At 52.9% G+C, this 22338-nt stretch overlaps 1 protein-coding gene across 13 annotated transcripts in view; it reads right to left on the minus strand.

Moving 5' to 3' along the window:
• The window catches only part of PCBP3 (poly(rC) binding protein 3), a 54777-nt gene that overhangs the window by 19233 nt on the left and 13206 nt on the right, over positions 1–22338 (minus strand). For 12 of the 13 annotated variants that reach the window (XM_069021621.1, XM_069021620.1, XM_069021617.1 and 9 more), the window contains exons 5-12: positions 8220–8291; positions 7937–7960; positions 7123–7155; positions 6455–6571; positions 5817–5948; positions 5456–5584; positions 3086–3160; positions 561–602 (exon numbers count right to left, since the gene is read on the minus strand). In XM_069021621.1, coding sequence (XP_068877722.1) covers positions 561–602; positions 3086–3160; positions 5456–5584; positions 5817–5948; positions 6455–6571; positions 7123–7155; positions 7937–7960; positions 8220–8291 — 624 coding nt within the window. The remainder of the gene's footprint in view (positions 1–560; positions 603–3085; positions 3161–5455; positions 5585–5816; positions 5949–6454; positions 6572–7122; positions 7156–7936; positions 7961–8219; positions 8292–22338) is intronic. The other variant, XM_069021625.1, reaches the window with a different exon arrangement.

The raw sequence follows: 22338 nt of genomic DNA on the forward strand, positions 1-22338 counted from the left end.
CCCTCAGCACGGTGAGATCCAGCAGCACACACCTTCCCCATCCCTCTGGGAGACACGGGGCGGGGGGGGTTTGCTCAACTTCCAAGTCACCCAAAAGAGCACCCCCTCAGAAAGGCACTTCCCTGCCCAGGCTTCAAGCACAAAACCCCCGGAGCTCTGGCTTCTTCCCACCCCACCAAGGCACTCAGCAGCTAAATATGCCCTTGGCTTACCAGCATTTTAAAGACAAGGGGAAAATAGAGGGGAAAGTATTATTTTTTCTTTTTTTTTTCCTTGTTTTGATCATTTTGAGGCACAAAATGCATAGAGTATGGTTTCTCTCAGAACAAAGGGATAGCACTGAACAATGCAAACAATTTAGCATCAGGCCAAGTCCTCAGAAGTAATAAAGTTTAGTGCTAACAGGTCAAAAGGCTACTCGAGGTATTACAGATACTACACACGGCCAGTTACTTTGAAAATATTCTATTAATATTATTGGCTAATATTAATATTATGTGAATTAACGGTAGCATGCAGGTGACAGAAAAGGGTATAAGAAAAATTAGGGTAAAACTCACATCCGGGTGTGGAATAGCGTATTGTCCCTGAATTGTATAGGCCTGTAAAGGAAAAACAAAGATGTCACTGGGGCTGGCTGGACATGGGGAGAGGACTCCATCCCTCTGCCAGGACCCCCCTGTGCCACACTAAATTCCCTGGGGCAGCAAATCCTTGGGGCAGGAGGGAGATGTTCCACCTCCCATCCAACCTAGAGCATGCTGAGCTACCTGACTTCAAGGGCTCGGGCTCAGTTTGGCTTTTTCAGAAGGAAAGAATGAGCTCTTTATAGGTGCCAGCATTGCATGGAGCGGGAATATCAGGCTGCGGCTGGTCTTTGCTGTACAAAAAACAAGGATCAGTGGCAGAGGGGCTGGAAGTGGGTGATCTTTAGTGTCCCTTCCAACCCAAACCCTCCTGCGATCCTCTGATAGCCAGAACTGCCCGTGTGGCAGGTGCACAGTGACATCACCGCCGCCCTTCACACCCAAGCGTGATCCCAAAAAGCCAGCCAGCGCTGTGAGCTGAGGTGCACAACTCCCAGTGGATGCTTTACATCCACCCAGTATATTCCAGTGCTCTGCTGGGGCATTGGAAAGGCATCGAGGCGAGGGCTGCCTGCACTGCGATGCCTTTCACCAGCTGTAATTGATAAATCCATGCAATATCTGCCAGGCAAATGGGTCTGTGTGTTTTTCCCATCCTTTGTATCAATCCTTTCTCTTTTTGCTTGTAAATAACCCCAAAATAAGCACCAATGTGGGTGAAGAGCCAGACACTAGAGAGCCCAATATTTAGGACTTAACCAGTTAGCAAAATGTATCTCACTGGTTGACACAGTATTCAGATGATTCTGAAAGAAATGGCAAAAGAGATGGAGAACATTTTGAAAAGGGAGAGTAAAGAATGCCAAGAAAAACGAAAGGAAAAAACCTTGGAACCTCCTGCAAATTTGCCACGTCGTTTGCAAAGAGCAAAGTGCTTCGTGTGAAGGAAACCCCCGAAATCACGGAGGAGGAAAAGGGAAAATGGCTGTCCCAGTGCCCACCAGCATCCCAGCACAACGGGGACACAACAGAGGCTGAGGAGCTGCCCATCCTGGTGGTTTCATTTGGCCATTGCTTTTTGATTAGAAAAACTGAATCAAAAAAGGTAATTAAGGGCAGGAAGGTGTCTTGGACAGATGCAACTCAACTCTGACCTTGCCCATGGAGGGCTGGTCCCTTTGGCAGCTGCCACTGGCCACTACATCCCTCAGCCTGCTGAGCTCCTGGAGGCTCACCCCACCCCAAACACCTGTCACCACTGTCACCAGCTGTCCCCTGCCCACCCGCCCCATGCCACCCCTCGGGCAGAGCCAAAGGGCTCCCAGCCTTGGGAAGAGCTCTCCCTTCAGAGACAGTTGCTTCTTCCCATGACATTACTTCTGTCCAAGACACCAACCATTCGCCAGCAGGAGAACTGCTGCCTCCATCTCACTCTCCCTTTTGAAAAGATCAGTTCACCAGGCAGCTGGACTCAAAGCTCTTTTCCAGAACGGCTGCTCAGATGGATTGATGGAGTGACACACTCCTGATCCTGGCAATGACTAATTCAGCCTGAAATAGCCTGTGCTCTGGGCTTTGCTCCTGTTCTTAGTTTGTCCTTCTATTTATTATGGTTGGAGAGAAATGAAATAACTTGTGTGGAGCTGCTCTGGGTGGCATAAGTGGTTCTGTGGTGCTGGCCCTACCTAGCTGCTGGAGCTCTTGGGAAGGTACACCCCCTGTTGGATGGACATGGTGGCATCTACGGTCACCAGGTGAGGTGGTGGAGAAAGCAACAGTGCAAGTTCCCTCTTTAGAAGCAGCCATGTGTTCAGTTGCTCTTGTTCCTGCTGGTTTTTGTTTGCAGAATAACCTCCAGCTCATCTGTGTGATGGTTATCCCACAAAGGAAGAGCCACCCCAAGGCTCGCTGCTGGAAATAGCACGTGGTGTCTGCAAGGCTGCAATGTCACTGGGGTGACACAATGCCGGCTCTGCCGCAGGGGCAAGCGGCACCCCAAACCTGCCGAGCACCAGGGATGGGGACACGGCTCTTCCTGGGGGATGTCCTGAGCAGAGGCTCAGCACAGCCCGGGAGTAGCTGCGACAAACCCTTCCTACCTCGGATCAATTACAGCTACACAAAGGTACTTTTAATTGGGCTGGAGGTGCCAGAGAACAGTGACAGCCTCTTGTTCAACAGTGCTCTTCTAATCCTCTCCTTCTCACCCACTGACAAATACTGAACTCAGGTCTCATTCCAGCCTCTCCTTTGTGCAACACCTTGACACAGAGCTGACACCCTGTCTGGCCCTTCCCTTCCCCTTTCTCCTCATCCTCCAGCATCCATCACAGGAGCTAAGCCAAGAGCTTTCAGCCCAGCTGCCGTGGCACACAATGGATGGGATGACACCATGCAAGTCAGAAGGCAAGAAACCTGAGTGCACTAACGGGCAGCGGCTGGTGCTGCAGTAAAAGGCTGAGGTTGGCAGTGGAGGCTGCAAGCGGGTCGGCTCTTACCTGACCACCTGCAAAAATGACAGGGGTGGAGGCGGGCTTTGGGCGGTAGGGAATGGTGGCACCTTTTGGTGGGGACTAGGAAAAGGGATAAGGAGAGGGAGAGAGAACATTAGAACAGCTTTCCTGAAACGGCGGCAAAAAGAGCGTTAGAGAGCACCTAACGGAGCACGGCCCCCGGGGCCGCCACCAGCAACACCCGCACCAGGCAACACCGCGTTTCTGGACAGGAGCACACGGGGGAAAGAGGTGTTCCACGGGCAACAGGCACAACCTGGGGCACGGGAGATCCCCTGCCACGGCACGGGCCCCTTAACGGCTTCCTGGAGCTTCGCTGCCTCCCTCAGCTTCGCTCTGCTCTGTGCAAACCGCATCACCTGGTCTAGGCTCCGGGAACCCTCCTCAGAGTGCCCCGAGGAGAGCCTTGAGCAGCAAGATGGGGGGTACAGCCCATCTGAGCGACCTGGCACCGTGCTCAAGCTCTTTGGCTGCCCTCCTCTTCCTCACTGCTGGAACAGGGCCACCTTCAGGCCTTGGTGCGGTCCATTGCCATCCGAGCTGGGATGTGGGTGCTGCGAGGCACCTGTGGTCAGGTGAGAGGTGTCCCTGCACATGGCAGGGTGTTGGAACTGGATGGCCTTTAAGGTCCCTTCTAACCCACACCATTCCGTGGTTCTGTGGCCTCACTCCTCTCTGTCGGGTCCCTGGGAAGGTCTGAGCAGAGCTGCAGTGAGTCAGCTGCTGGTGTGATGCACGGGAGCTGCTCACCCAGGTTCTCCCTCCTGGTTTTCTCCTGAACACAACTTGCAGCCCACAGGAAACCACATGGAGGTTTTTAGGGATCATGAGAGATTTCAGCTCTCCTCCTGCTTCTACCCAAAATTAAACAACTCAGTGATGGCTATATAAGGACAGGCAACAGAAATGACACTATCTCATGGAAAATTCTTCTTGTCTTTCCTGTATGTTCTTTAGATGTCTACTTGTAGGCCAGCAACATTATCTAAATCCTCCTGCTAAGCACCTGTCTGTGGGAAAGCTGATCAAAGCACATCTCCAACATCCCAAATGCACTTGTTCTTTTTATTGCATTACAAATCTTGGAGGGGACGAGCCAGGATTATCTGTTTAAGACTGAAAGGTGATATGGAACATCTCTGTGAGCCGTTAAAGTCGGGGAACAGTCCAGATTTCAGACTGCAAGATGACTCGTGGGTTGGTCTCTTTCCCACTGCTGAGCTGTGTACAGGAGCAGCACATCTTGCTTTCTGAGAAAGACTTCTTAACACACCTGTCAAGCATCCCCTCAGGCTCCTCTCTGCTGCAGTCCATGACCTGGGGTCATCGGGTGCCTAAAATTCCTCTGGCAGCAGTGCAGCTGCCTGAGCATCACAGCCAGCAGGGATGGCTAATGCGGCTCCCGGCTATCCCTCCTGAGATGTGCTGCTGCCAAGCTGAACACGATTTCAATTTGGCTTTGCTTCACCTTCACCAAGCCTTGCCATACCCATCCGAAGCCTTTCCAGTGGGAAACGTGCTCCTCCCTGCCGTGAAAGGGCCGTGCAGCCAGGAAGAGGAGCCTGACATCGGTCCCTGCTTTGTCTGTCTCTGGGATGCACCAGCAGTGGAACATGTCACCATCCTGTGTCCCAGGGGCTTTCCTCCTGAAGCTTCTCCCATCTGAGGTGGCAGGTGTGGATGTGAGGCATGTGGCTGAGGTCATCTCCAGCCATTGGTACAGCAGCATCTCTCCATGGTAGAGATCTTCAAGCTCTGCTTGTCAGCATTTGTCCCAGAAAATGGCACCTTGGACACGTATCCATATGCCCTACAGTCCCTGCCCTCCACCAGCCTTCCTCACTACCACTCCCACTGTGCCTCACTGGAACACAGCTCTGTGCTCCCAGTTCCAGCTCCCCCAGTGCAGGGGATGCTCTGGCCTCCTCCTCCTCCTGGCTGGTGGTCCTCATGGGGCACTGTGACCCCTCTGCAGAGGAGACCAGGTGCTTGGAGCAGCGGCTGCAGTCCCCATCTCCTTCCCACGGCACCCTGGGTGCTGCTGGGACACCAGGCCAGGCTGTCCCAGCCTGCTGGCACCCCTCTGTCCTGAAGCCACCCCCTGCTCTGACACAAACCACCTCCTTTGGGGCACCCGACCAGACAGGCTTCCAGTGTGGGACTCTAGGAACAACGGACAATGGCGGGGAAAAGACACGGGGTGCGTTTCCAACGGAGGTACCAGGAAATGAGAGTGGTCCGACAACGCGTGGTGAAGGGGACGAGAGAGACACGCTCCACAGCTCCCAGCGCTCTCGTGGGGCCAGCTGGGATTTTTTTCCATATGTACTTTACCCCCTTTGTTACAGACTGTACCTCCAGCATCACCACACAGATCTGTTTGACACACTGGATAATTGCGTCGGGTGTCCCCGAGATTGTCACCGCCCGCTCCGTGGAGTTGGGCAGCATGTCCCCCGCCACTTGGACCTGAGCACCTGTGGACTGGAGACAGAAAGAGAGAGGAAGGAGAAATCCCACAGCTGAACGCCTTCACCCGGAGCCCGGCACGTGGCATTCCAAGGGATGCTGCTCTCGCATCAGCCACACCATCCCGGGAAGCAAAGTGGTGCACGGTGCAGCACGGGTCCCCTTCTCCACGGCAGCTCCCCGTTGGGCGCGGATCAGCTCCGAGGAGCTGCGCTGAAGCGCGGTGCTGAAATGAAAGCTGCCTTACCTCTCGGATCTCCTTGATCTTGGAGCCCCCCTTGCCGATCAGGGAGCCGCACTGACTGGCAGGCACCACCAGCCGCAGTGTCACCGGAGGTTTGCTCGTGGCGGTGCTGTTGCTCATGGAGTTGGTTATGTCCTTGGGAAGGGAAAGGGCAGCACATCAGCCCTGGGTGCCCACCCAGAGCCACCCCCAGTCCCCAGGTGCCACACCCACACATGCTGTGGTCAGGTGACTGAAGTGTTCCCTTTTGAACACTTGCAGGCATGCTGACCACCACTGCCCTGGGCAGCCTGTTCCAAGGCCTGACCAAGCTTTCAGTGAAGAAATTTTCCCTAATATCCAACCTAAACCTGAGGTCATTTCCTCTGGTCCTGTCACTTGTTACCTGGGAGAAGAGACTGACCCCTAACTGGCTACACCCTCCTTCCAAGTAGTTGCAGGGAGTGAGAAGGTGCCCCCCAAGGCTCCTTTTCTCCAGGCTGAGCCCCCCCAGCTCTCTCAGCCACTCCCCATCAGACTTGTGCTCCAGACCTGCCCTAGTTAGAGATGTCTGGAAGGTTCTGTGCTGAGGCCATGTCCCAGTTAAGGAAATCCAACCAGGCACTGCTGGCCCCAGCCGTGGGCTGGCTCCCATTTCTCACCTCCTCAAATTTGTAGGCGATCATGGCAAAAGCCTTGAAGATGGCATCGGTGGGGCCAGTGATGGTCACAATCCGCTCAGGGCAGTTCCCCTCTGAGATGTTGATCCTTGCCCCACTCTGGAAAGAGAAGAGGAGTCCTGGAATAGCCACAGCCAAGCAACCAGGTCTGGTCCTCTCTCAGCCTGATACCTGTGCCAGCCTCACAGCATTCCATCTAACCTTCCAAACTCCCACGCCTCCTCTGGAGTGACTCCAGCCCTGCCTTATCCCAACCCTCAGAAAGGGTTTCCAATGTTGTACTTCAAAGGAAACCCATGGGATTGTGGCAAGACCAGCTCATGGGGTCATTGCATGTGAAAAGAAGAGTTTTCCTCTGACTGCCCTGACAATTTCTCTGGGAGCTGCAGGCACAAAGACCCTGGACAAACTCAAAGCATCTTACAGGTGACTTAATTTCAATGTTTCATTAAGAGCAAATACTTGACTCTGGAAAACGTGACAGGAGTTTGAGTGTGAAGGGAGAAAACTAGTCTGTGGAGCTCTGGGGACAGCTGGCTTGCTTCTCCTGACCCTGGGAATTACTGCACATATCACACAGGGCAATGTGCAGCTCTGGCCACTCTGCACTCCCTCCCTCCTGCAAATCACCCACAGAGCAGGCTGCTCACCTCCTCACGCATCTTCTTCACCGTCTCTCCTTTCTGAAACAAGAGGGAAAACCAAGCCATTACTGAAAATTCAAGACTTCCACCTTTAAAACAACCCTACCAAACATATATCTCCCTAATACATGGCAACATGTAGCCAAAAACATGGGAGCTGTGGTGCCTGGCCCTGTATCCCAGTTGAAGAGCTGAGCATGTAAATCATCAAATATTTACATACGAATTCACAACTGTGAATCTTCCCAGAGCTGGACAGGCTGATGGAAAAATAAGGCACAAGCCTACAGGGAAAATGTGTTCATGCTGCAAATCTTTTCCACCATAAACTTTTCTTTCAAAATCACCCACAAAACCCCTAATCCTGTATAGCCAGGACTTTCCAAACCACTGTGGAAACACCAGAGCCCCTCAGGAAGTTTATCTGTACAAGGCAAATAAATGGAGCCCTCTGGCCTCAGAGACGGGGGCTACAGAATTACTTAAAACATCATTTAAATGGATCTGTGTGACATTTTTACTATCTTTCAATGAAGCTGTTTGATTAAAACACCAGAGCAACATGACTGTACACTCCCAGCCATCACCCAGCGAAGCAGCTGGGAACAGTTTGGTGCTCGGTGGGGTTTTTAGGGGAATGGTCTTTGACCCCTCTGTGGCTCTCTCCTAATTTCTGGCTCACAAATGCAGCAACTAGCTCAGTGTCAACACTCAGGCACCCCAAACTTTTCAGGACATCACAGGGAAGAGGTGACTAAGGCATCTACCACACCACAGGTGCAGGCAACAGCATCGAAGGTACATTAAAAGGCATCCTTACCTTCCCAATGATGCTTCCAACTTCCTACACAGAGAAAAAGCCAGAAACAGAGAAGCTGACATTAGAAAACGTGATGAGAATCCAGCCCAACCCCATAATGAAGTATACACCTGGTGGACACAGTCCCCTGCAGAAGGACAGGGCTGAGGGGCAGGAACAAGAGGGAGCAGGAGCACCGTGCCACCCTTCCCACGGGCTATTCCTGGGGCTGGGATGCTGTGTGTGGGGCTGGGCAGGTCGGAGAGGGGTCTGTGAGGCCAGCCCCTCGGCGGGAGCCCCTTACCTTGCCGTGCATCAGCAGCCGGATGGTGAGGGTGACGTTCAGGCCGCCTTCGGAGACCTTGGACTCCATTTCCTACCGGGGCACGGGAGACGTGCGTTAGCTGGGAGAGCAGCCCCGGCACAGGCAGCACCACGGCCGGATCACCTGGGGACACAGTGGGGAACGCTGGCTCTCAGAACAGGTTCCTCGTGGTGGGACAGACCCTACAGAGCAGCAGGGCACGGCCAAAAAGCAGCTCTGGAGCAGGGCATCGCATGAGCAGCCGGGCCAAGGGCCAGCAGCTGCAGTGGGGCTTTAAAAGACCCACAGCATCTATCTAGCAAACCAAAGTTCACCATTTCCAGCATAAATGGGCACACAGAAAACCACAAGGCACTTTTTCAGTGACCAGGAATTATCTGTCTGACCCCAGGAGCACTGAATGGGAAGAACTGGCATCCTGGTTGCCACACATCCTGACCTGAGAGCTCCCAGCTGGGCAGAGTGAGGACCATGCCACTTCCAGCCATTCATATCACATATATCTAACAAAACCATGTTGTTTTCTCTTCCCATTCTCTCTCTTTCCTCCTCTGCCCTCTAGAGGGGCCACCGATGTTTTGAAGGCAAGAGGGGGGACAGAAATAAAAACCACAGAATGGCAACAAATCCTTCATTTTTCATTCCTGATGCCTCCTTAGGAACATCTCTGCACGAGGACGTGGCATATGAAATGTCCCTGCAGCCCAGTGCTTGGGGAGAGCAGCCCCGTCCCAGAGGGAGGTGCCAGCATCCCTCTATGTGCAGCGCTGAGGGACACGCGGCGATTCTCCCACACGTTATTTAATCCCTCAGCCTGTATCAGACAGGAGATTTTTCATCCTGCTCACAAGCATCTGGCACTTCCCTCTGCTCGGACAGGGACTTACGTGAGCAGAAAAAGCGGGAGATAAACAAGTTCTCAAGTGCTGCTTTAATGCAAGTCGGGATAAATAAACAGCAGCAACGCACAGCCCGTGGCTGGGAGATGGGCTTGATGCAAAACCTCTTCCCAGAGGTTATTATGAAACCCAAAATGGATAAACCCACGTGGTTTGCAGGGAGATAGAATTCCCTGAAGCTAAAGGACACAGGCTCACTGGGAATGAGGTTGCTTATGACCTACGTGCAAACGCGGGGCTTGAGGCTGCTGGATGTCACGCATGGGAAAAAAGGATGGAGTCCTCACAAGAAGGATAAGAAATGGAATGTGTTGAACGCCAGAACAGGTTCACTGGCACAGGCTGTCCAGAGAGGCTGGGGACTCCCCATCCCTGGCTGTGTCCGAGGCCAGGTTGGACGGGGCTTGGAACAATCTGGGACAGTGGGTGGTGTCCCTGCCCAGGGCAGGGGGTGGAATGGGATGGGCTTTGTGGTCCCTTCCAGCCCAAACCATGCTGTTAGTCTCTGGTTCTATGTCAAGCCAAAAGGTGCTTTTAAGGGTGGGGAGGAGGGGAATATTTCCGAGGAAGAAGGCGATGGCATCGGAGACCAAAGTAATGGGAATGACCTGAGATACTGTAACAGAACAGGCAAGATCAGGAATTTTCAAGACTGAGCCCACTGTGAAGGTGAACAGTGAAGGAAAAGAGTAACTGGCTGTGCTGGTTAAGCCCAGGCTGACTCCTGTGCATGGAAGGCAATGCCAAAAAGGTTCAACAAGCTGATGGGTGGAGGTCAGCATTTCCAGTGCTCACGATATGCCAGGAGACAAACTGCTGCACCGGAGACATTACAGGATCATGGAACGGTTTGGGTGGGAAGGGAACCTAAGATCTCATTCCCACCCCTGCCATGGGCAGGGACACCTCCCACTGTTCCAGGCTGCTCAAAGCCCCAATGTCCATCCTGGCCTGGGACACTTCCAGGGATCCAGGTGCAGCCACAGCTGCTCTGGGCACCCTGTGCCAGGGCCTCCCCACCCTCACAGGGGAGAATTCCTTCCTAAAATCTCACCTAATCCTCCTCTCTTTCAGTCTAAAGCCATTCCCCCATGTCCTGTGGCAGGAGCCATCCCCAGCTCCACATCCCTCGCAGGAGGAACCCTGCATCAGGCCGTTATGTAAATGCTTCCAATTGATTGAAAAAGTGGGTCATGTGTTAGCCAAATGCTCCTGGCTTTAAGATTTATCAGCATTATTAAATTAAACACGCTTCATGCTCCAGTGAGCAGGAAAGCTACATTGGCCTTTTCTTAATCATACTAGTGAAAGGTAAGTGTTTTATAGGGGGCTCAAGAGCTCAGTGGAAGGGATGGCAACAATAGAGCCGAAGCATTTACTCTGGGCACAGGCCTCCCCCCACAGCCCTCATTCTTCATGGACAAAGGGCTGGAAAAATTATCCCCCAAAACGCCATGTTGAGCATTTCAGAGCATTCCCTGCCTGGAGAGAAGGACCCATCTCGGACCCTTCCTCTCCACCATTGTGTTCTGCCTTGTTCACCGCAGCTTTGAAATGGCCCCTTTGTCCACCCACTCGAAAGCCCTGAGGACACCATTACATCCAGCCCAACGGACAGAGGAGATCCAGAGCCCAGCTCCAGCCCAGTGCGAAGCAGGTGCAGCCCTGGAGAGGTCGAAGACACGGAATTAGGAGACAGAAGTGTCAGGCTTGGCCCCAAAAGGGAAGCTGCACAGCGAGCCAAGCCAGGCTCTGCCAAGCATCACACCTGGGCAACCACAGGTGGAGGACTGGAGCACCCTCCTTTCACACATGGGGAGCAGCCAAAAGTTTTTGCACCACAGCGAGGGGAGATCTGCCTCAAAACTGGACAACACTTCCATGATAATTAGGCCTTATAATTGCAAGAGTGCCTGGGGGAGACATCACCAGTTCTCAGAGCAATCTGGGAAATTTCCTTGATCTATCAGGAATCCCCGTGTCTGAAAAAGCAGCTCAGGCACCAGTGACCAAGGAATAGGAAGGCAAATGAAAACCCAGAACTGGAGGAAGACAAATGTACACACTCCAATTTTTCTCCTTTCCCATTTTTTAGAGGTTGGAGCAACTGCCTCAGCTGGCGCTCTTGTGTTTATGCTTGCTGATACCTCACAAATACTGACACATCCCTAAAATTCGAGCCATTCCCTTCCAATTAAGGGAAACCTGAACACTGTGTATTAAATTAATTTAATAACACGACTGTCTCCCACACAGGAGATGGCACATGAAGCAGAACAGGAGGAGGGAAATGGAGCTCTGGGCTGGATGTTGGTCTCCAGCCTAGCTTCCGTGCAGGAGCTGGAAAAGCGGATGCTGGGATCCACAGAATCATGCCTCTGATACCCTATCAGGGATGCTATCCCTGATGGCAGGGGGCTCAGCTGAGCTTGAGCAGAGCCCAAATCCCTGCAGGGGCTGGGGGACATCGCTGGCTCTGTGCTTGGTGAAGCCAGCCCTTGTCCTCCTCCTCTTCCTCCTGCCGTGCACTCCTGGGGCTCGCTGGGTGCATGAGCTCCATGTGAGCAAAGCCTTTGCTTCCTAGAGTTATTTTTTGGGGGGTGTTGCAATGTTTTGTTCAAGCTGTCCAAAAACAAGCAGAGAGGACAACTCTGTGCAAAAAAGATGCCCCAGCAGCACAACTCACCCCCTCCCTGAAAGGTTTGGGTGGGAAGTTCACAGGCACCACCAAGCAAACTCAAAGGAGAAAGTCTCCATCTCCCGCCTCACCCATCACAGGGCCTCCAGAAAACCCCACTTTCTTGCAGGTGTATCACAGAATCACAAAATTATTTGGGTGGGAAGGGACCTTAAAGCCCATCTAGTGCCACCCCTGCCAAGGGCAGAGACACCTTCCACTATCTCAGGCTGCTCCAAGCCCCAATGTCCAACCTGGCCTGGGACACTGCCAGGGATCCAGGAGCAGCCACAGCTTCTCCTGGTCAGTGCAGGCTGATAAAATCCAACACCTGAGAGCCCTGCTGGCCAAGAGCCCTTGATGACCTGTGCAGGTAAAGAGCAGGGTGGGCAGGGCCCTGGTCTGTGCAGTCCCTGCTGTGCCACCTTCCCCAAGGACCACCCCCAAGACCCCACCCTGGAGCATCTCTGTTGCTCAGTGGTAATGCCACCCTGGAAAACACCCACCACACTTCCCAGGCTCCCTGGTGTTCCAGGAGCCCCACCAGCACAGGTGTTAAAGACAGCCACGAACCCTCAGCATCCTCCAGCACACTGCCACACCCCACAGCCAGGATGTCCAGTGGGGGTGGCAGAATTCAGTGCTGGGAATTAACATCTGGGACAGAACGTCCACCACCCAAGACAGCCTTTTCCCCTGAGAGGGAGGAAATGTTTAAACACCTCTGACCTCTCAGACCACGGATTTCCGACCCTTGGAAAATGATGGATGTGTTAAAAGAAAAGCCAGAGAGGCCAGGAAAGAGGATGTTTTTCTGACATTTTAGGCTTTCTAGCCCGTTTTCTCAAGGAGGGCTGCCCGTCCTCCTGCGTAAGCAGGAGCTTTCTCCCCACTCATCTCCTGCTGCCTTGATCCTGCCATTAAGACCTAATCCGGCGATTTCCAGCGTGGTGTTTTAGCGGCTGGGAAGCTCGGCAATGCAGCCAGCTCGGGATTAGGACAACGGCACAGTCTGGCCAGGTCAGGACGGGGGTGGAAGGAGGAAAAAACAGGCAGAACCCCAGAGCCAAGAATTCCCTTAAACAACATGGAAGTGGGTGTCTTCGGCTGTTGGGAGATGAAGCTGTGGGAGGGCAGAAGCAGCATCCACACGAGTGACACCAAATGCCATTTGGGAACAAAGCTGCAATTCCAGCTGCTGCCATTTTCCACAGCTGTAGTCATTTTGGTTGACCTTTCCTCCTCTCTACTCTCCAGCTTCAGTGGGAATATTTTAGATCTCTCTAACCAAAAAAGACACCCCGTGCCCTCCTGGTACGTCAGGCAGCAGGATATTCCTGCCTCTCCCCTGCCTGTGATCTTTCCAAGCATCACAGGACACAAATGTCCTGCTCTGGCCCTCACAGCAGGCATCTCTGGAGGCTTCTTTCTCAGTCACCTGCTCCCATTTCCCTGCTCCCCTCCGGCTGAGATCACAGCCTCACAGAATCACTTAGGTTGGAAAAGACCTCTGATATGATCGAGTCCAACTGTTTCCCCAGCACTGTCAAGTCCACCACTAAACCCTGTCCCTAAGTGCCACATCCACATGCCTTTTGAGCACTTCCAGGGATGGTGACTCCACCACTGCCCTGGGCAGCCTGTGCCAGTGCCTGACCACCCTTTCCATTAAGAAATTTTTCCTAATATCCAATCTGAGCCTCCCCGGCACAACCTGAGGCCATTTCCTCTTGTTCTGAACGTCTGCGCTGACACGATGACGCAGAGCTCCAGCACTGTCACACTGCAGTGAGCTCAGCTACATCCCAGCCAAACACCTGCCCTCCCCTCCAGGAAATTCCCAGCTGATTTCCTGGTTTTCTCCTTGATCTGGTGCACCCCACTGATGGGATCAGGCATTATTCTCCACCAAGGCAAGGCCAGCGTGGGGAAAGTGACTCGTTCTGTCACGATGGCAGTGCCATTATCGCAATCTTTTGTGTGAAGATCGGTGGATGAAACTGCAGCTTTTCCCTGCCAGCCTCCCCAGGGTGATGATCTGGAACATCATTTTCCCCCCTGCAACAGGACAGCAGGATGACAGAACCTATCTCTGTGTCCTGATACATTTGTGGGAGACACAGCCTTGAGGTTTGTGTTAATTTCCAGGTTTAGAGGAAATTCAGGTACCTGAGAGATGTATCTGCAGAGATCTACAGGATGAAGAATTCCCATTCACTCACACGAGCTGCTGCAGTGCTGCAAGCAGAGGTCAGACACAGACCAGTGAGGGAAATGCAACGTGCTAGCAGCAGGATACAGATGTCCTTAGGAAAGCCAGGAAACCTTGTTTGGGCTGGTTTCAGGGCTCTTTTGATTGTGAGACCCTGAGCAAAAGCAGTGGCTTGAACCTGTTTAACCACCACCTCAACAAGGTTATCAGAATTATTAAGAGTAGTTAGAAGAATAATGGGTCCTCATTTAATTTAATTAAAGCTGATTTTGGAAGGTTGGGGTGAACAGGGAGGGGATGGGAACATCGTGCTTTAATTCAGCCACTTCCAAATCACCCTGTTAGTTCCTTTTGGAACAACTTGCCAGTGAGAACAGTCTTTTCAGTGAATGTCACACCACGTAAGTGCATCAGAAATTTCCCCCTATGAGGTGACAAAAGCCAAAGCTCTTTGCAGCTGGGTCCACCACAACTCAGTGACCAAGAGCACCCTCAGATGTCCGTGAGCCTTTAGCAAGACCCCGAGTGCTAAGGAAACAACATTTCCTGGGACAAGGAACATCACTCTTTCTCCTTTGGTCTGCCAGCAGATTAAAGGATAGGTAAAAACAATCCATTACAGATTTTCCTGAAATACTGGCTGTCCCTCCACGCCCAAGCCATTATTTTGGAGAGGTTGGGAGCACCCATGGGAGCTGCTGATGGTTCAGCGAGGACCAAGCACTGGCTGGGTCTTGGCTGGCACCGGGTGCCCCAGCGGGCTGAGGGAGGCAGAGCCAGCAGCACCGCATCGCCCCCCCAGCCCGGACCCGCCGCGGGGCTCGGCACTGCAGAGCGGGGCGGGTTCTGCTGCAGCAGCTGAGCCAGGGGAAAGAATCCCAGACCTCAAACGTCATCGCCTGGCACTGCAGAGAGCAGGAGAGCGAGTGCTTCAGTGCCACACTCTGTGTCCACATCCCTGAACGCGCCGCTGGGACTCGGGAAGCACCACAAGCAGTGCTGCAGAGGGCGGCCGGACCGAGCCCGCCAGAGAGGGGAGTCACTGTGGGGTGTGAAGGGAGCTGGGGTGGGTGAAACCACGGGAAAATGGCTGGGAAATGCTCTAAAACCCCCCAAAACATTGATCAGGGACATTCCTGTTAAGATGCCAGGTGACGACCCACGTGGGAGAACCTCTTGGAGAGCAGAGCAAGAAGCCAAAATGAGCTTGGCAATGTGACGAAAATAAGATGGAATTCTGCAAGGCAAAGTACTGAACTTAACTGTGTGCAATTAAGTGCACAGGAACAGAGGAAATGCTCCCCATCCACCTCAAAGTGGCTTGGGACACAAGCTGAGCTGCAGGATCAGCAGAAGGAAACCAGGAATGGTGAAGTGGCTCTTCACAGGAGATCCAGCCAGCAGAGAGCAACCCCAGACCCCCGGGGCCAGCAAACACGGCCCCATGGGGAAGGGCTGGAGGAACCAGGGCTCTGCAGCACAGGGGCCAGAGGGACAAAGGCTCTCGAGTGAGGGGCTTAAGCTGCACTGAGGAAGATCCAGGAAAAGAGCTTCTCCACAGCCATGCCAGGCTGCCAGTTATCCTTGTTTGAATCTTCCAAACATTCATGTACTGGCAAATAAAGCTCATCTCTGTTCAACAACCACACTTACAGCCTTGACACTGAGCCCAATGCCCCCAGTTCAGGCATTTTCCCCCCAGCCAAAGGCCAACGAATGGAAGCCAGGAGGGGCCACCTCACAGCAGGAGATGCCTCCACAGATGCCACAGGGATGCTTTGCCCGGGTCCTGCATTAGCCCCAAAGGACCCATATCCTGCCCCAAAGGAGCCAGCACAGTTGGAAACACAACCCAAGGCATGAGACAGTCAAACATCAACCCCCTAATTGCCAGATTTTAGATTCCATTTCTCAGGGGAAGCCAAAGGGGTCCCCAAAAAGATGCTCATGGCCACAGACCCATGCTGGATGCTCACAGAGAAGGAGAGACCACAGGGAGGTGTGTGGGCCTCCAGGGACAAGCAGCCTGTCCTCCAGCATTCTGGAAATGAGAGGCACAGCACTGAAAAGAGCTCCAGGCACATTCCCAACATCCTTGGCAGCTGGGGGGACAGCTGAGAGGAGAACCCCTCCAGGGACCTGAGAAAGCAGAAAGCGCTCACCTTCCAGTGCACCCTCTGAAACAGAGGAGCATCTCTCCACAGTGCCCAGCAGCAGTCATCCCATGCCCCTCCTCATCCCCCTCCTCCTCCAGAGCCTGCTGGCTGCCCTGGCTTTAATCCCACAAGCAGCATCATCCCAATAATTTCCCTCCATTTTCAATCTACTTCCCTCCATTTTCAATCCACTGATCTGGGGGCAGTCCACAAATCCCTTCATCCTGAGAGCGAAGCAATCTACTGCTTCATCTCATCCCCATCTCCATTTCTCTAATCCCTGGAAACAGGGATGAGGTTTGGAGCACATGGGCTGCCCTGGAGGGGTCTGTCCAGGTGCTGCTGGACAGAAGGATGGGGGGCTGGGGCTGCTCTCATGAATGCCACCCAACTTCTCAAAGCACCTGGGGCAGGTCCTAGCCCCTCCTGATCCAGGGATGGAGGAACAGGTCTTCCCACTCCCCCACAGCTGCCATGCTGGGGACGGAAGGGACAGATTAGGTACAGCACAGAAAACGCGTGGGGACCAAGCAAGGGTGACTGGGGGAGTCACAACAACCCTGGTCCCATCAATCCCAGTTGGATCCAGCGCTCTTTGTCCACAAGCCCAAACCCATGGCTTTCACCCTGGCCATAGATGCTCTTTGATGATCAGAGGCATGGGAAGGGAGACTCTAGTCTCTGCCTGCCCTGGAGAAGCATCCCGGCACCCCAAGGGGATCCGTGGGGATGCAGACTGACCCATCCCTCCCTTGCCAAGCACCCACTGGTGCGGGGCCGGAGGAGGCGGGGGGATCCCCTGCCGATAGCCACCACGGGGCCGTGTCCCGCCTGGCACCGTCCCCAGCCCAGGAGGACGCCGGGCGGTGTGTGGCAGGGCTGTGTGGTGGCCGTGCCGGGCGGCACTGTCCCCATCCCGCGCGGTGCTGGCGCTCCGGTGGCGAGGAGCAGGACGGGGGCCCTCGGCAGCCGGGGGTGGATCGCCGGCGCGCTGCGCTCAGACCCTGACAGCAGGCTCCAAAACTGTCACTCCCGATCTGTTTTCACTTCAGCTAAACCTCAGCCCCGATTAGAATCAAGGAGAGCCGCCTCTCCTCTCCCCGTGGTAGGTCCTCTGTAACCTCGGGTCTCAACGCTGCGCCAAAGCCCAGCCCGGGAATGGGTGAACTGGCTCCCCTGGGAACTGGGGCTGCCGGAGACGGGGTCACAGCTGCCCCTGTCCCCAAACCTGGCCCTGGCAGCGAGGGCACAGCCACCCCAGTGGTTGCATCCCTGCAGGGCTGTGGGTCTCTGTCAAAATCCGTGGGGGATGCGCCACCGATATCACAACCTGCCTCTGCCATGGGTGGTATCCAGCTCCAAAGCTGCATCCACGGAGTGCAGGGGGTTTGGTGGCACCCACTGCCCGCTGCCAGCTCACTTAGCAAACCCCAAATCAAATATATAAATTAAACCAGATCCGTGGGGGTGTGTGTGTACGATCACAGCACTGGGATGGATGTGCTCAGCGGGAAGCTGGGAAAAAGCTCAGTGGATGGAGCCAGCCCTCACCGACTGGGGAAGCCTTCAAATTCCCTTCCCAACTCAGCTGGCCAAAAAGCAGCTGCAGAGAACCGGCAGACTCCCGCCACGGGGGCTGTCACCCACCCTCACACTGCAGGGCTGGAGGGCAGAGGTGTCACCCTGCGGGTTTGGGGACCATCCCCTGCTCTCCAAAGGCACACACAGGCTGGAGCCGGGGCTCCCAGTGCTCCGCCACCACTGGGATCAAGCTTATCCCAGTGTGCCAGGCGTGTGCCCCCCCAGCACAGGCAGCCACGCCGCCGGCAAGGTGCCCTCTCTGCCTGCTCCACAGCAAACACCCATTTTCCAAGAGGATGCCTGGAAAAAACAATTGATCCCCTGAGAAAAGCAATCCTGGGACCACCAAAGCAGCATCGCTGGCTGGTACCCAGGGGAGCATCCCTCGAAGTGGGGGGTGAGCAGCTCCCTGTGCCCCCTGGCCCACCCCAAAAGGGAGCTGGCCACCACCAAGGGGGTTTGGTCCATCCACACCGATCCTGACAGCATTCCTCTTCTCTACTGCCATTTTGAAGGCATTAAAATAATGTTGGAAGCACTTATAGAGATTTTTCCCTCCACCTTGAGCAGCAGCCTTTTGTCCCCACCTCAAAATGACCATTTTTCTTTGGAGGAATAAATGTCCCCTTAATTCAGCAAGATTAAAAGAACATTTCCTACAGTTATTTCCCAAGAAGAAAAATTTGCTTTTGTGTCTGAGAACGCTGAAAATATTTATATATAAATGAATCCCTAAAAGAAAGGGGGAAGTCTGAGATTAAGAGCTTCGCAAATATTACTGAGTTATCCTGGAATTCTGTATTAAGAGCAAAACCCCAGCTATTAGGAAAGAATGCCGGGGTTTTTTTTTAAATTCAGGGTTGGGTTTCTGTATCAAAATGCAGCCCAGCATCTGTCCTTGCATCTGTCAAAACAAAGGTCAATCATTTTACAGAACCTTAAACACAACGTCCTTGAGCCACTGTTTCTGGTTTATTTTTAAACCGGACGTGACTTCCAATTAATAAAATCAGATTGTCTAAGATGGTTCACATTCAAATTACATTATCCCAGAAAACTCAGATTTCAAGAAAAACATATCCAAGAACATTTTCCCTTTATAGGACGGAGATGATATTTTGGGATTCGTTTCAACAGCTTTTAAGTCCTCTACAACCTTGGCCACTTATATTTCGCTTTTTTACTTATAAAGTGATGATGAAACCAAGGAAAAATGCAACAGAAACATGATGGCATCAGGAAGAATTTCGACACCCTGAGGAAAATGGGTATCTGAGGGCAAGCAGAAAACAAAGCGAGCATCATAATAAAAGGGATTCCTCTCTCCAAATCAAATTTCCCCAGCAAAAGGAAAAAAAATGAAGGCAAATAGGATGGAATTAAATAATAAAAATATTTACAACATTAAAAATTAATGGACGTGGAATGGAATTAGAAATTTTTTTTTAAGCTACCGGAAATAGAATGGAATTTGAAATAAAAATATTAAAAACCTGGAAATACAGTGGAACTAAAAAATAAAAATACTTAAAAACAAACAAAACAAAATAACGGAAGGTAAAAATCAGATGAATCAGGGCTGGGGGCTTTATTATGCTGCCACACTAAGACATGACTAACATCCCTGTTATTTTAGTATCTGTTCCTTGAAGGCAATTCCATGTGTGCCATTCCCACCCAAGCGCACACACAGCTGACACTGTCCAAAGCCTGAGCTGTAAATCACAGAATTTAGGAATAGCTGCATATTCTGGTTAAGGAAGAGCTGGACGCTTCCCTACCCAGGGAGAGAATCTTTGGCACTGGCTGGCGGGCAGGGGTAAAATGGAATTTAACTGAAACAAAGCACGCACTTCGAGAACGCCGATTTTGCAGAACGAAGTTGCAGCAAGATTTGTCAAATTTTAACTTGCAAAAAATATTTCGCAAAAAAAATTTTTTTTTTTGCAAAAACAAACAAACAAAAATTCGGCAAAATAACTTCCCAACAATATTTTGGAAATATCTCCCAGCAGGTACTCGGGGAGCAGCCTCTAACTTAAGGGAATCCCATTGCTCGCGCGCCAATGTCTCCCATAATCCCGCCTCACGCTGCCACAGACTTAAATTTCCTCCACGAGAGATTCTTTTAAAACTGCTCCTAAACATTCAAAGCTCCTCCAACCCACACTGGAGCCCAGGACCCGGCTCATTCCAGGACTCTTCCCTGACTTACACTGGTGGGAAAAGTTGCCCGCGGCGGGTGGTCTTCCACCAAGACAATCTTTTAAATCTCCTTACCTTTCCCAAAGAGCCGCTTTCGTGCCGCTTTGGCGGGAGGGGGATCCAGACAGATGGCCAGTCTTTTCACGTTTGGAAAGGATGAAAAATGCTACAGGAGGGGAAAAAAAATCCCAGTGATTTTTTTTTTTCCTTATTCTGCCGTTCGGCACAGAAGGGCTCCCAACCTCATTGGCCCTGGGAGATCCACCACGTGGCACGGGATGAAGGGCACGTGACCTATTTCCTCCCAAATCCCTGGGTTTGCTGGAAAGGGGGATGCACCCACTGCTGATGTTCTTGTCATTTCATGGGCTTTGATTTATTTATTTATTTTTATTATTTTTTTTAAAGGCCACTGAGCAAATCTGGATGCCTCGAGGCGATGAGGGCGAACCAGCCAACGCTTCCAACATGAAGGAGAAAGGATCTCTGCACGAGATGAGCTCCGGTGCGCAGCCCGTGTGCAGGGGGAAATTTGGGCCCATTTTATAGGGTGCCTGCCCACCCAGTGTGGGGCCGGAGCCTCCAGGAGGACAGGAGGGCTGTGCTAAACCCTCCATCTCAGAGGCAGCACACGGTGGGAAGGCTGAAGCCCTGCCTGCACGTCCCAGAGCTCAGCTGGCTCCCTGGGGGAAAGGGATGTGTTACAACTGCTCCATCACCCAAACCAGATGATCTTGTGCCCCCATGTTGCTCCTGACCCCTCCTCAGCTGTTTCCATCCTCTGCTGCCCTCCTGGCTGACACACCAAACAACTGCTCCAAGAGATGACGAGTCTCCTCCTTTGGAGGATGCTGCAACAGCTTTCTGGGAAGCTGCACCAAGGGCAGTGCAGGGAGCGTGGCACACTCTGGTGGGCACCACCTGCTCCCACCAGCCCATGGCCATGCCAGGTGTGGCCCAAAGGGTGTTTCCCCCTGCAGACAGTCACCCAGCCCAAAATGCAGCACAATTCTGGGGACCCCAAAACGGTCCCCGAGACCCTGTGGAGCAAGGAAAGCCAAGCCACTGCTCCCAGTATCTGATTTTGACAAGGGGTGTCCCCTTGTCCCAGCTCTGAGCCGCCACATCCCAGCTGGCCATGGTCCACAGGCCAAGCATCTCCTGTCCTTCCCTCAGTAGCCAGGGCAGGTACCAGCCCATTGGTGTCCAGACATTCAGTTTGGGGAAGGGAAAAGGAATTTTTGGAGCCCCAGACATCCTCACATTTTGTCCATCAAAGCTCAAGCCCAACGGTTGTGCCAGTCGGAAGCTGCATTTTTCTGGCAACCCAAGTCTCCACCTGGCTGTGCCAACCCTTGGCTGTGCCATCTTTCCATGCCAGGGATACACCTGTTCACCTGAAAGCTCCAGCCAAATCTACCTCAGGCATCTGCCCCTGGATGTCACTTCTGCAGAGCAGCTGTCCCCAGCCACCCCATCGCCCAAGGGCTCGAGCCCTTCTTATCCAGGGGTGGCACCTAAGGCTCCTTGGAGAACCAGCTGAGCTTGATGAAACAGCCATGGCCACCTCCAGCCCTTCCTGGCATCACCACCATGTCCCAACTGCTGGTTCTTCCCTGTGGATGTTCCCCCTCCACAGCTCTGCATAGGGACTGGAAGCATCAGGAGCACAGCCCCTAATTAATTCCAGGTTCTTCCCAAGGCCGGACTGTCTCACCACACTGTTCCCAAAACCACAAGTAAAGCCATAAAAGGCCCCAAACACCGTAGAAAAGTGCAGGGTTTCACCCAAATCCTCTCCGGCTCAGAGGGTCGTGCTCCTCCAGCTACCAGCCAGACCAGGGGTCACTCAATTCCAACAAATTCACATTGAAGGAGAAACCTTCCACACTCCAATGCAAACCACGGACACAGCCCAAAGCACCCAGCTCGCCGCTTCCCCATCCCACGTCTTCTGATGGCCACAAGAGAAGAAACCTGAGCACACTGGGATAGTGGAAGGTGTCCCTGCCCATGGCAGGGGGCTGGGATGAGATGATCTTTAAGGTCCTTTCCAACCCAAGGCATTCCATGATTCTGTGGTTCCACGAACGCCCACCCCACATTCCAGCCCCCTCCTCCTTCCCCAGCGAGGCTAAAGCTGGCTCCCCAGTAATCTTCCCAATAATTATATAATAGAGAGGAAGGCGGATAAATCATTTCAGGCTGCTGTGCCAATAGAAAGCAAGCTGGATTAAAAGATCAGAACAAGCAATACTTAGATTAAAATGGTTTGTTATTTTCAGCTGCGGGGAAAAAATCTCTGGCTAAAGCACGGAAGACGCGAAGCGAAGGCGCATCATCTTCTTTCACCCCAAACCCCGACCTT

The sequence above is a fragment of the Aphelocoma coerulescens genome, chromosome 7 (genome assembly GCF_041296385.1).
Source record: "Aphelocoma coerulescens isolate FSJ_1873_10779 chromosome 7, UR_Acoe_1.0, whole genome shotgun sequence".
Taxonomy (NCBI): Eukaryota; Metazoa; Chordata; class Aves; order Passeriformes; family Corvidae; genus Aphelocoma; species Aphelocoma coerulescens.